This window comes from Cheilinus undulatus, linkage group 4 (assembly GCF_018320785.1).
Source record: "Cheilinus undulatus linkage group 4, ASM1832078v1, whole genome shotgun sequence".
NCBI classification, from domain to species: domain Eukaryota; kingdom Metazoa; phylum Chordata; class Actinopteri; order Labriformes; family Labridae; genus Cheilinus; species Cheilinus undulatus.
The window spans coordinates 9,909,738-9,924,058 of record NC_054868.1 but is presented as its reverse complement, the minus strand read 5'-3'; the positions used below and the strand labels follow the sequence as shown (position 1 = coordinate 9,924,058).

Sequence of the window (14,321 nt, the reverse complement as noted above, 5' to 3'; positions counted from 1 at the left end):
TAGGGTGCTGTTTGCTTGACTGAGCAGTTAGCGTGCAGTTTTCACCTACCCTTGTTTGCTCTTGCTCTGTGGGTCTGAAGTTGTCTTTCCTTGCAATTTGCACAGGTTCAAGATGCACAAAATGCTGCACTATTCTAGAGTGGATCTGGACCATGGAAAATAAACCACTAAGTGATCCTAGCTAGATCATAAATTGCTCTCAGTTCATCTTTGAGACCAAAAAAATATTTTTTTTGCCAAATCTGAAAAAAATTCCTTCATTTGTCATTGAGATAATCCACTGAAGAAATCAATTTCTTTTTCCCCATTTTTATCATGTCTACCATCTGGCCGGAAAAAGGACTTCTGGAAAAATGCACAAAGACACAAAATTTTGTTTGTCATCAAGTGACGCTGCAAGTACACTGCTCCACCCTTTGTCGATTTACGTACCACCAGCGCCTGTTTTATTTACTGGTCTGCAAAAAATATTTTATTGAGCCCCTTTATGGTTTTATTAAAATGCACATTAACATTAATGTCTGTTACAGATGGAGGGAAGAGGAGAGAGACAGTGATGTCTTCTGTTCCCTAAAAGTTTTCCTTTAGTCCCAACCTGCAGACGCATTTTCAGTTTACCTCGAAATAAACACTGCATGTTGTCCAGACAATAATGTTCAGATATTACGTAGTGCAGGCTGTAACAAGCAAGTCCTGTTAATAGTTGTTTCTAAAATAAGAAATAAACAATTATCTGAAGTTATTTTTTATATATTCTAAATAGTTATGTCCTGTGATCAGGGAAAACATGAATATACTTGAAAGTAGGTTCAAGCTGGTCAGCTCTGACTCAGTAATTATTTCAGTTATTATAATAAGGTTAAAATAAATCATTTTGCTGCAAAAGCTTGTTATATTCTAGGAGAGTACAGTGAGGACACTGTCACTAATCTGGTTGATGGAGGAATCTCATGCAGTTTTATGCTTTTTTTTTTCTTCCTTTTTTCCACAGTGACCAATCGATTGGTCATGTGTGGGTGTGATTTTAGTTGACGAAGTTTTTCTTTGGTTGACGGCAGGCCTTGGCATTTCAGAGTTGTGGTTCTTTTGTCAAAGGGTAGAAAGGTCTGGTGGCTTGCCATCAGGCTCCAATGGATTTGAGACAAACTGCCAAAGGTTACAGACATCTTTAGATCGCTTTTTAACATTCACTTGTATAGACTTACATTTTTGTGAGGCCTCTTCTTATTATTACCTTTTAATCCACTTTTTCTTTTCATAATCTTATCTGATATTGTGTCATACTTCTAATTGCTTTATTTTGCCAATGTCCCTACATTTTTAATTGATCTAATCTATTTATTTTCCATAATTGATATGTTTATTTTAATGCTTCCCCCCCCATAGTAAAAAGTACTGACTTTGGTGTTAAACTCCCACTACGCCAACATTTTTCTTTCATGTTCGACCATATAAACTGATCAGTGTTTGTCCAACAGGTGACTTCTTCTCCCCAGCAAAAAAAATCCTTTTTGAATTAGCAATATGGCATATTAGGTGCCAGTATCATATTCACTGGACACAACAGATACACCCTAAGCTACTGTTACCTGTTCATGCCTCATTATTTGCAGATGGCCAATATATGTCAACCAGGATTTTATTAAATGATACAGATATTAACCTGACGCCTTCCTACTTTAATTTGTTTTTATTGCTCTAACGTCTCACTTTTTCAGTGTCTCTCCTTTTTATTGTATCCATCTATTTCATTTCATTTGTATCTTTGTCTCAATTTATGTAGCAAGATTCTGGTGATGCTTGAGTTAATAATATTTGGGTTTGTTTTGTTTGCTTGGTTTTTCTGCTGTTCTGTTGTTGTCATTGGATTTTTTTGTGTTTGTGTTATTATGCTTTGTTCTTATGTACTCCTAAGCTTGTATGACAGATAAAAGCAGTAAAAAACTTTTAAGGTTCAGTGCAATGTAAAGTATTAAACTGTAAATACATAAATTTTGTCATCTATTTTTTTTTACACTTAACTAAGTAATGTATGTCGAGTCTACTGTGAAAAAGTCAGATTTATGCTAATACTCAAGGTATTTGCCCAGCGAATTCCCCTGGAATGATACATCATAATAATCTTTCAACAGCAGCTTCTAAAAATACCTACTGTTCATCTCCAGAATAAACTTTCAAGTCTGCTTAGTTCCACTGCCTGAGTCTATTTTGGAGAGCTCTGCAGGCTTAAGAACCAGGTCCGAATCAGAATTACCAGAGTAGCCTCATGGGTTTCCCTGTGACTGGTTCAAAATATCACAAGCCCTGATCTGCCTCTGGCTGCTACCGTCCCACAGCTGTGCCTGGGAGGCCCTGCGTGAGTGTCCATGTAAAGCCTTCACAGTAGCTTACAGGAGGCATGTGACCTTCACCCTACCTCCAGATGGACTCTGTCGCAGGCGTCCGAAGCTAAACAAGGTCCCGCCCAAGCCTCGAGTGGAATCTGCCCGGCCCCCTCTTCCAGTACATACATTTTACTGGCCATCGCCACACCTGCAGATGAGATACCAACAGTGTCTGCTTGTATATTATACAGGATACAGGTCAAGCAGAAATAAAATAAGCTCTCAAGTGGGCAGTGTAAACAGAAAGAAATGGGGTCACAATGAACACAATCAATTAACAAATCCAAAACAAGTACTATTCAGGTTGAATGGACAGAGATATAGGCTAAATCCTGCAGGCTTTGGATTGTTATTTTTAGGGAACACACTATTACAACTATAGACCTGAGTGGCTCTCAAACAATGTGAACAAGAATGCCAAGTATTTCACTTCTCATAACAAGGGAGCAGTGAATAGGACAACCTTAATTTTTTGTAAAGCTTAGTAGCCTGTGAAGTGTGCATAATGTAACTTAGGTAAGGTGACATAATAACTTATTTCAATATTTTCTTCTTTGTATAGCTCTTGGTAATAAATTACAGGTGTAAATTAGGGCTAAACAACAAATTGCAGTTTTATCATTTTGCAGTATAACAGTTTGCAAAAAACAACATAATTATTGCAACTAATTGCAATACATACAAAAAAAATTTAAGCAAAGCAAGTGTACATTAAACATGCTCTCACAACATCTTCATGAAGTTAGATGAAACTTAAGCTATCAGCGAGCCTATGAGTCATTTTTGCATTTAGTGTTAAAAATGTCTTTCATTTAGGAGTCACAAGAAACACCTATATCTAAATCTAATACATGTCGTTTTGCATTTATTTATTACAAATCATCTAAAATTCACAACTATTGAAAGAGAAGTGTTTCACATCGTTTCCCTCATGAAATGAGGCCCATACGATTAAATAGACTTCAGGAAATATTCATATAATGACTGTCAGATATAAATACTTGGCGCCAATATTTCAGCCTATTGAAACTTGCTGTATTTGTATGGAATGCTACCTCTACTTTTACGTATTGCAACGTATAGGCAGAAAGAAAATGTATAACAATGTCACTTTCATTTCCCTAAATTCGGTCCAGCCTTATAGTAAATTATGGAGCACCTGGAAGGCTAGATGTATTTTGAAGACATGGGAATAACTAAGTCAGCCTTTTGCTTCTGTACAAAAACTTCAGTATGTTTCTGACAGACTTATGAGGATGAACATCTATGGCTTCAAGATGAAGGAAGCTATGCTTGTAAAAATGTGAAATCCAAATGAGCTGCGCTCTCATAATACCTTCTTTTTCCTCTCTGAATGTAAAAAGATGTTTCTTCTATCATGTGAATTAGTGAGATCTGCAGCAGGGACAGTCGAGGGCAATGAGCCTCAGCATCGACAATAAGAACAGCTGTAATAAGGAGAGGGTGGGGGTGTGATTCTGGAAGATTCTGCAGGAATCTTGCGAGTGGACCCCATTTCATTCGTTTATTGTGGGGACTGTTTCTCTGAGCTTGGTGGTTAACCTTCCCTGCCAAATCCAAAACGTACACCCTGTGGTGGGGACACAAGGGTTTATGGTGAGTTTTCTAACCACCTCTTTAGTACATAATTGTTTGTAACTACGAAAATCTGGGCATTATCACTTCTGTAGATGTGCCGTCTTGATCTGACGCTGCATGCTAATGATATATCTTGTCATTTTTCCTTTTCATTTTGTTTGTTAGCTACAAAACAATCTCGTCGCCTGCCTGCTTCACACCATTCACAGTCTGTTACCATTATTAGGCTGGCGAATTAAAGCTAGCCAAGTAGCGTTATAAATGAATACTTAAAGTCGTAACATTTGACTTGCATTAAATGTCATACGTCTTAACCGCTGTTCTATGTGTTTGGGCGTTCGCTAGCTTGCTTACTGTAGCAGAATCATATATTATTAGACCACATTATGTTAGCAAGTGAGCTGCTTGCTAGCGTTAGCTCGTTTAAAGTAAGCTAGCAGAATGACTGTTTAATTCAGTTGCGAACACAGGCCATTAACATCTGCCATTTCGCCTAGTGATATATTTAAGCATTCCTTACGTTTCTAGGAATTAATGCCTTGATAATTACAAGCTTCCATGAGTACATTTTCTCGAACAAACATGCAACCCCTAACAATTTATCCAACTTGACATATCACAAGTGAGACCAATTTGAAGCTAACGTCGATGCTAGCCAGCGTTAGCCTGCCTGGTTGTCCTCTGTCATCGTCGGCATTCCTTTGTGTTGTGCCATCTGTGAAGCCCATGTCAACACCATGTATCATCACGATTTTTATGCTGTTTTAATACTTTATTACAGGTCCCATGATTGGAATGGACTAATAGCTTCACCTTCTCGGCGCAAAAATGTCAAGTAAGAAACAAGAATTCTTCAGAATGTTATGATAATAAGCGTTGTGTGTTTAATCTTAATAAATGTATATATACCACATCTTACCTGCAGTTTTCATTGATAGAGCTAAGGTGATACGATCGTAACACTGCAAGATCAACGTGTATGACTATTTTTAGATGGAAGATACAAAGAATTTATTGAATATATAAGGACAGCTATTTCTCCGGTAATCATGAATGCTTTATGGCAATTATAAGTAAGCTGTAGAGATTTTAGGTCTGTTTTTTTATTGGACTATTGTTTGATATACATTTTTCTTTTTCAACAGAGAGGCCATCCTATGCCCCTCCTCCTCCCCCTGCCCCTACAACTGTAAGTATACATAACTAAGTGTGACACACACTTGATAATCTTTTCAGGTATCTCACAGTAAGCTGAAGTTGCTCTTTGTGGAATTCCACATCCTTCATGCTATTCTGATAGCAATATAATTCAATGGAACCAGGGTTTGTTGAATTCACCTCTGCTCCTGTAAAGATGATGTCTTTAAAGCCCCAGCATTAGTGCAAGTTACTTTATTTCACATTTTTCCCTGCTCCTTTCATTGGTCCTTCAATTTTTGTTTTGGCTTTCTCCCCTGGCTTCCCTCCTCTTCTTTTACGGCATTTCTCATTCGTATTTCTGTCTCATTTGTTTCATCAGCAAATGCCCAACACTACGGGGTTTGTGGGGTACAACCCTTACAGCCACCTGGCCTACAACAACTACAGACTGGGAGGAAGCCAAAGCAGCAACAGTCGGGTAACGGTATGAACAGTAACCCAATTGGAAGAGTGTAACAATCAACTGATTATGATTTATATCAATCTGTTATCAGTTATCACTGATACAGAATTAAAAGGTTGATCCATCACCTTTAAGATGGGGCTTCACTTTATAATTTAAATGGCAAGTCTGTGTCATAATTTTTTTTGAGTAAGCACAAGGTCAGTAATGGCCTTCAGCCACAAACAAGCCCAAAGTAGAGTAGATAATATCTACTCTTCCCTCTCTAGTTTACTGGCAGACTAACAGTATTTTGGATATCGAAGAAAAGATGTATAAACAGATGTGTCAGTGCTAGCTGTGCCTTCACTTACTTTTTTTAAACTAATAAAGGGGATGATATTAATGTGAAACTGTCAAAAACTTGTATTTTACACTCCTAAAAAATAAGAATCTTGAAATCTTACTCAGAATTTAGAGCACTTAATTTCCAGGTCAACACAGAATCTTTAGCTGGTCTTGCCTACAGATACAACAGTGCAGAGTAGAGAGATAATTAAGCATCCAGAACATCCATCGTATTCACAAAAATGACTCTTGCTTTGTTTGTAGCAAACAAGATTAGGTATATAATTTGCATTTTTCAGTGTTCAAAGAGCATAAACTGAAAAATAGTAAGCATGAGATGCAGAGCTCATTTCATTCCTGAGATTAAATCTGTGTCATCCCTCTGCTGCCTTCATCACAGTGCAGACTGGCTAAGAGTCCATCTGTGAATTCAATACCACCTGCTTTCCAAAGTCTGCATTTCTGACAGCAATGTTAAGTAACCCATGCCATCAGTGTTGCCATGGCATTACAGTCTCGCTGCTTGACATGGCTCTGGCTGCTGAGCAGTAATTTAGTTACTGCATGCAAGCTGTAGTTGGCTGATTCTGATAATGGCTTTATGGGCAAATCTCATCTTAAGTGAGATTTTTGTACTTTTTTCCACAGTCAGGGATTTTTTATTGTACTCTGTGAGGAAACTGGCTTGTCCTTGGCCTACAACTGGCATTATTAAATGAAGTTAATGGCAGAAAAAAGTGATACTTTTTTTATTTCAAGTGAACTTTTTGTGAATTTGTGTCATATATTGTACAACTGGCTGCATGTAGATCCACAAGCTGTACAAGTGTAGGGAGTTTAAGTGTCATTCAACACTGACCATGCCCATTAAGTTTCTCTTTTCCTTTTTTTTTTAAACCAGAATTCTTCTGGAATAAATATCCCAAAGCCACCTAAACCACCTGATAAGCCATTGATGCCCTATATGAGATATAGTCGTAAGGTAAGTACACACTATGCAACCCCTGTCTTTTGCATCATCTTGTGCTCTGTTGGAAGAAAGGGATGCTGTACTTTTACAATATTCAATCAGCTCAGATGTAGTTAGATACATATTTAAGTACAATTATAGTTTTTCATAAGGTAGGTGTGAAGGTATCTAAGTCAGGGCTTAGTTAGGACTGTTAACATCACATAGTGGGATTTATTAACCTGGAGATGGAGCTTAAAGCACACGGCCTCCTCTGGTTTGTGACCTCTCTGCAAAGAGATAACCACTTATAGCCCCTCCAATCCAACCCAACCCCACACCCATGTCTGGTTCTCATCACCAGGTTTGGGATCAAGTAAAAGCCTCCAATCCTGATCTGAAGCTTTGGGAAATTGGGAAGATAATCGGTGGCATGTGGAGGGACCTCACTGATGAGGAGAAACAGGATTATTTGAATGACTACGAAGCAGAGAAGGTTGGTTGTTTTACAAGGGGGTGTTTATGGGGCTGTTCTGATGGGTGACCATTAGATGTGTCTCCAATAGTTGTGGGTCCCTCCAGTCATCATTCCTTACTTTCTAACAGACCTGAGTAAATCTCTTTCCTAATGTTGTCCTAGTCTGAAAAGAGGGTCCACATGTTGTGACTGCTGCCCTCTCTGTTTCCTTGTCATTCTTGTTGTCTTTCCTACTGTAGATTGAGTATAATGAGAGCATGAAGGCCTATCACAATTCGCCAGCCTACCTGGCCTATGTCAATGCAAAGAGCAGAGCCGAGGCAGCTCTGGAAGAGGAGAGCCGTCAGAGGCAGTCCAGACTGGACAAGGGTGAGCCTTACATGAGCATTCAGCCAGCGGAAGATCCAGATGGTAAGGCCACTCAACTAAATGCTTTGTCTCCCAAGGTTTAAAGCACTGTGACAGAGCTGTAATTACTGCAGCACGACCACACAGAGTTGTCAGTCCGCATACCCAGAGACTGCTATCTTTTTCTCTCCTCCTACACTGCTGCAACCATCCACATGTTTGGTAAAGTCATTTTTGAAAAGCAATTTTTGCTTTAAAGTTCAACACTGGAAAAAAATCTTCATTTTTGAAAATTGTTTACATTTTAAAGGTATTCTTGGCATTGGTTTGGACATAATTGCAAAATTTACATTCTTTTCTCTGTTGTTTTAAAGAGTGACGCACACGCATGAGAAAAGACACTCAAGCCAAAAGAAGACATTTGAGTTACACCCACCTAAAGGAAATGATGCTTGTCTTGGGTCTGGCTGGGTTACTGTGAAAGATAATGATGTACAAGAAAACTACAGATAAAACCAATTTTTATTTAGAAACACCCCAGTTCATAAAATGTCAGAACTGTTATCCTAATAGGTTGTTGTCAACAGACCTCGCGTACGTCAGTGATTAAATAAGATTTAGCTCTTCAGACGGCTACATATTCAAAGTCTGTTGTAATAAATAAGGTCTGAAAGAGATCCCACTCTAAGCTACTCCCATAAAAACAGTTTCTGTTAATACAAGCATCAAAACAGCTCAAAGAGATGAAGTGCCTACCAGCAGCCAACAGTCAAATTCAAAGCATAATTTTTATTTATTTATTTGAGAAATCTGATGGTAGTTAAATAATGCATTAACTACATTTGCCAAGTTTTTCATTGATGTTATAGAGTGAAGACAGTATTAAATGGCCTAATTGGTCATATTAACCTATCATTAGTCAGTCATTCATCCAAAATTAACAAGTATGTATATGCAGAGTCTTAGTTTTATGCTAAACAAAAAGGTTGAGGAACACCCATTAGTGAAGCTAAATTCTATGAAATACATCAATATATTGCAATGCATTTTATCACATGGCCTCATCACACAACATATTACCCATTCTGACTGTTTCCTGTTGTGGTGTCAGACCACCCACAAGAGCAAACACCTTTGAAACTTTCAACATCGCATATGAGAGCGATATCTGCTTTTGGAAAGTTTCAAGCAGCACACATGGGTGTACAGCAGCACTTAGTTTATGTGTTACCCACCTTGAACTCATATCAGTCAGAGATTTAGCAAAGTCTTGGGTAACAAAGTAAAAAAAAAAGAAAACGACAGCCACATTTGTTAGACAGAGTAGATGTCTGGGTCAAATCTGAAATATATACAGGAACCCATACCGCTAATAACTATACAGAAAAAATAATTTCAAATGCATCATGAAATGTATTTCAGATAGATTATTGAATGCATTTGCTAGTCCATTTTAGTATTAACCCCATATGTATATACAAAGAGACTGTATATGAGATAATTTTATTGGATCTGTCTGCAAACTCATCTCTAAATATCTAATTTCATTGCCATCAATTAAATCTGTATGGTCAAATATTAACTACTTTTATTTTTATTTACATTAATATCTGTTTCCAGACCAACTTATATTTTTTTTCCTTAAAGCTGTTATATCAAATCTGAAAAGTAAAAGCAGATGCATAAATACAGAAAAATGTCACAAGCATAGTTTTTAAAAAAACATGTTTCATATACAGTGCTGTTCTAGACTAGCCCTTTATTCTGTTTACAAATTTTACTAGACTATGTATTACAGCTGTTTACATTTACTTTTTTGTCTATACATCCTAAGCCTGAGTGCAGGAGGATTGTATCAGAGACTTTTTCACCTCAGTATAAATGAAACAGAATGATGTTCTCAAATCCAGGCCAATCCTAAACTGCATTCACTGTAAATTAAATACTTCTCTATTTTCTGAATGTAAATCCAAATTAAACTGAATGAAACAACCAATTTGAATCCATCTGGACCCAAAACCTTATCACCACAGAGCGTGGAAAAAGGACTCAAGATGATTATTGTCTTTAAGGCATATACATTTACTGTATTTGGACTTTACCTTCCTGCACCATTATCCTGTATTTAAGTGGCAAAGGAGTATACATTTAAGACGAGGATAAACATTTGCTAACGGATGAAAATTGTAGACCACATCTGAACACACACAGTGGATTATAATTAACTGCTTGTCCAATTCACCTAACAATAACGATCCTGCTTTGCCTTTGGATGTATTTCAACATAATGGCCTATGATTAACTTGAACTCAGGATAAATATTGAGCAATATCCTCCATGTGTTTATAGAATTTTGATACGGCAATGTTTAAACCATTCTGTTGTGTCGTATTTGTGTATGGGCATTGATGGTAAGTGTGACACGTATCTACCGAATGACAGGTGTTTGAAAATATTTTTCCTTAAACAATCAGATTTTTTCTTGTCTTCAGATTATGACGACGGCTTTTCTATAAAACACTCAGCTGCATCTCGTTTCCAACGCAACCACCGCCTGATCAGCGAGATCCTCAGTGAAAGCGTGGTACCAGATGTGCGGTCAGTTGTTACCACTGCTCGCATGCAGGTCCTCAAACGCCAGGTCCAGTCTTTGATGGTGCACCAGGTCAGGTCAAGTCTTTCCTTCATCACATACTGTTTGCATTTGGCAAGCAGATAGCTTTGTTTTTATGGGTTTATGGTGTAATAACAGTGGTGCCTGTTTGTCTTGTGTCATAGAGAAAGTTGGAGGCAGAGTTGCTTCAGATTGAAGACCGCCACCAGGACAAGAAACGAAAATTCATAGAAGCCACAGAATCATTTACAAATGAGCTCAAAAGGGTACGGCATCTTTTACACAGGGCTTTGCCATCACTTACTCGCACGCAAGCTTCATTTTGCATGTTTAACCTAGCAGTGTGCAGCTCTGGGTATGTGCCAGCCTACGTCTGCCTTACAGCCACCAGCTGCTGCTAACTCCATCCACATGTGCAGGCAATCATATATCTGTCATCGTTTACAATTTGTAGCCCCCATAATAATAGTTGTTTTGAAATGAGACACAGCACTGTGCAGCTGAATGTACTGTCCACTGTTTGCAACAGGTGGCGCCATTCAGCCTTTTCAAAGCCACTAGCTTTATTCATTTTCTGACTCAGAAGTCAAGCCTGGACATGAATTGAGGCTTTATTATTGCCAATAACAGAACTATGCACTCAGTCACTTACATTATTAAGCTTTGTTGTGCAACTTGTTGCTTTGTGTCAGTCTGCACGTAAATGTTCAGTCATCACAAAACTTTGTAAGGAAGAAAATGAATAGAGTGCATCAATTGTTTTCAACTGCATCTAACCTTTTACTGTACTCAAAGCTTTGCTGTATGAAGGTGGAAGTGGACATGGAGAAGATTTCTGCTGAGATTGCTGCAGCAGAGGAGGCAGCTCGCAAACGCATGGCAGAGCGAGAAAAGGATGCAGGGGACCGGAGTGCAAGAGAGGCCCCCACCTGTGTCCTAGCAGAGGAAGAAAAACACATTTGTGCAACACATGGCAGCAAGCCCCAGCAAAATCCTCTCAGCGAAAGTAACAACAAAGAAGGCGAGGACGCAGAACCCAATACCACAGATACACCTGGTGAGCAGCATAAGCTTCTATTTGAGTGCATGAGCCCAATGAAACTTGAATTACATTTTCACAATTCCTCAGTCTATGAGGGTGACACCTTTTGTTCTGACTGTAAACCAACAGCATGATCTTTTCTTTTTTTTTGGCACTAAGACCATGAGAAATCCTTTTTTAAAAATAAAATCCATTCACATTCATATTAATTCCACATCATTTCACCATTAACAGGTGATTACTTTCTTATTGCCATGTACTGAAATGTCTCCTTTTCTCACACTTAAGTGTAAATCATGAAGTGACTGTGCCAACTCCTTAGGCTCCTTAGCATAGCATCATGATTCTAAGAACATTGTTTTATTTTATGACTCAGAAAAGCCAAAGGCTTCAGAGGACCTTGAGGCACATCCAGGAAGTGAGGAGGGTGTATCAGAGGACAAGGAGAGCGTTCCAGAGGGAGCCATGGAGGAAGGCACCAGCGACAGTAACACCGGCTCAGAGACCACTTCTGCTCAGACAGAAGATGCTCAAACGAACGAGCCATCAGAGGGGCCAAGCAAAGCAAGAGCAGCTCACTGAGTCTGACACCTCTGATCATGAACTGTCAGGCCAATAACATCCTCTGATCACACGTATTGCACAGCATCATCTCAGTTTGTAAAAGCGTATGACGAGTTCAGTTGGGCTCAGTATTTTACAGTGTGAGTTGAAGTTTGAAAACGGAGAAATGCACGGAATACCAGGAAATTAATATGTCAAGCACTTGAAGCCGACTAAGCAAAGGTCTTGTTTAAAATCAGTGGCTGCACTAAAGCCCACGTGAAAGCACTATAGCGGTATTTGTTCCACAGGACTCATATCCATTTAGAAGAACCCATACAGGCCCTCTTCAGCACATATTGATACATATCTCTCGCACTATGTCTGGCAGATCCTAGATCAGCGCAAGACAGTTGTATGAAAAAAAAGCTGTAACATGACAGAAACATTGCTCAGTGTTATATTTAACATTGTCTTTTGTATTGTAGTGTCATTGTTAGTTTTATTGCTATGTTTGCATGTTGTAATTTTTTTATAATATTTGTGAAGAGTGGAGCAGGAGGAGAATATTTGTTTACTCTCTGTATCAGTATTACAGTGACAGTATTGTCTCAGGAGTTTGTAGTCATTAGTGGTAGTTATTTTTGTTATTTATTATTACCATTTTATGATACTTGTGTATTGGTTGTCCTGGGCTGAGCCCCAGTTCATGAGTTGGTATATCACATGCTCAGCAATGCTGTACAATGCTCAACTACCAGTGTTCTGAAGTTTGCTAGCTGTCAATCAAATCAAAAGCAGTATGCTTAGAACAATTCAGTGTTATGATCAATATAGCAATTTTTTCAGCAGTAAACTTTTAAATGTACCATAAAATTGTGTACACATTGTAATGAGGTTGGCTTAAACGTCGTAAAAACAGCTTGAACAACAGTCATAAACATGCAGTCTTAAAATGAATTTCTTTTTGCATATTTATACCAATAAATTTTTCTACCCTGAAAAGTTCCTCACTTTTTTATTCCAGTAAGTTGGCACAAAATTAAACAATTGTTTAAAACGTGTACACCTATTAGAAAAAAATATTTTAGGGGCACACATTTACTTGTAAGCAGTCATGGTGCCTTACTGAGGAAAAACAAATACTTCTTGTCATTGCTGCATACAGTCAGTTTGCATATAGCAGATTTGTCATCTGCACAGTACAGGTAAGGGAAGTGGATACCACAGAATGGAATTACTCTGATTTCCTGTTTTCTTTGTAGAATGAACAATCCTCCTGAGGGTACAGTTTTGCATGCTACAATATTTAAAATGACCTGAATGAACGAATGACTTCACCCTAAGGGGAGATTTAAGCTTTATGTATGATGCTTTCACCCACTTGTTAGATGCTGTGATGATCAGATTTGGCAGGGCTTTAGTTCAGTAGTGCAAGATGTCCCCTGCATTGCAATGTGCCATGCTTTGCAGCATGTGGTTAGTACAGCCTAAAGTGAAAGCTAGAAACCACAACCGCAGAGAGATACAGGTGTGCAGAGTCAATGTGCACATCTTGATAGGAAGTGGGTATAAGGGTAGATTTGTAAGGACTCATTGACTGCCCAGTGCAAAACATTTACAGGATACAAAAACTATAAATTCAAGATAAAAAGTAACAAAAAAATTCTAAAAGCACATCTAAAAGATTAACTATTATAACATAATCATTTAACTGAATATCTGAAATGTATATGTGACTGAGATAAGGTCAACCCATGTAGTAATCCTGTATTTATAGATACTCATAGGTAGTTCATTTTTTATTGCATTACCTGTTGTACTTTGCATCCATGGTAATAAAGTCTGTAAATATGTGTTGTGCAGCACACTCAGAAAAATGCACTGTTTGCAGTGAGGATTTACTCTTTGCTTTAAGACCTGATTTTACCAAAGTGTTTGTATAAAAATGTTTTTGCAATGTTATGTAAGCTATGTTTGCCCCTGCTTCTCTTCACCTCAAGGAAGTGGTTATAGTTTTATTTTCTAAGTAACTGTGGTCATTGAATATCATCAGTGGTGACAATTAAGTGGTTACGTATCTGTGCATTTGCTACTTCTATTGTGGGGTACTTGAACTTCACATCAGTGTTTTTCTTCACCACTTTTACATCTCAACAATTCAGTGGGATATTGAACCTATGACAGAGCTTTCATTTTGAGAATTAAAATTAAGTTTCAGATCAAGATAATCAACACAAAGTACAACTGATTACTAAATGATAGTGGGCGATTATATACATTTTGCCACTAGGGGGCTTGCAATCAAAATAATAGCAAAAGATGATAGGTTCGTTCGAATGGTCCTTTTTGGTTTGGATGATGAAGGCTGTTCGAATTCCCAAAATGAAAAGGAAATGAGCTTCATTGCTTCCTTTATGAAAGATGAAAAGAT

At 38.0% G+C, this 14,321-nt stretch overlaps 1 protein-coding gene across 4 annotated transcripts; it reads left to right on the top strand.

The window, feature by feature from the left end:
* The first annotated feature begins 3,797 nt into the window (after positions 1-3,797).
* On the top strand, positions 3,798-12,892 carry LOC121508012 (SWI/SNF-related matrix-associated actin-dependent regulator of chromatin subfamily E member 1-like). 4 transcript variants are annotated; one of them, XM_041784471.1, is made up of 11 exons: positions 3,800-4,001; positions 4,765-4,818; positions 5,129-5,172; positions 5,503-5,601; positions 6,815-6,895; positions 7,227-7,358; positions 7,580-7,751; positions 10,181-10,353; positions 10,467-10,568; positions 11,098-11,359; positions 11,721-12,892. In XM_041784471.1, the coding sequence occupies exons 2-11, from the start codon at positions 4,812-4,814 to the stop codon at positions 11,924-11,926; spliced, it is 1,278 nt and encodes a 425-aa protein (XP_041640405.1). In that variant the 5' UTR covers positions 3,800-4,001; positions 4,765-4,811; the 3' UTR covers positions 11,927-12,892. The 4 variants fall into 4 exon arrangements, with proteins under 4 accessions (XP_041640407.1, XP_041640405.1, XP_041640406.1 ...); XM_041784470.1 differs by having other exon boundaries at positions 3,801-4,001; positions 5,503-5,607; XM_041784473.1 differs by lacking the exon at positions 7,227-7,358 and having other exon boundaries at positions 3,798-4,001.
* The last annotated feature ends 1,429 nt before the right edge of the window (positions 12,893-14,321 follow it).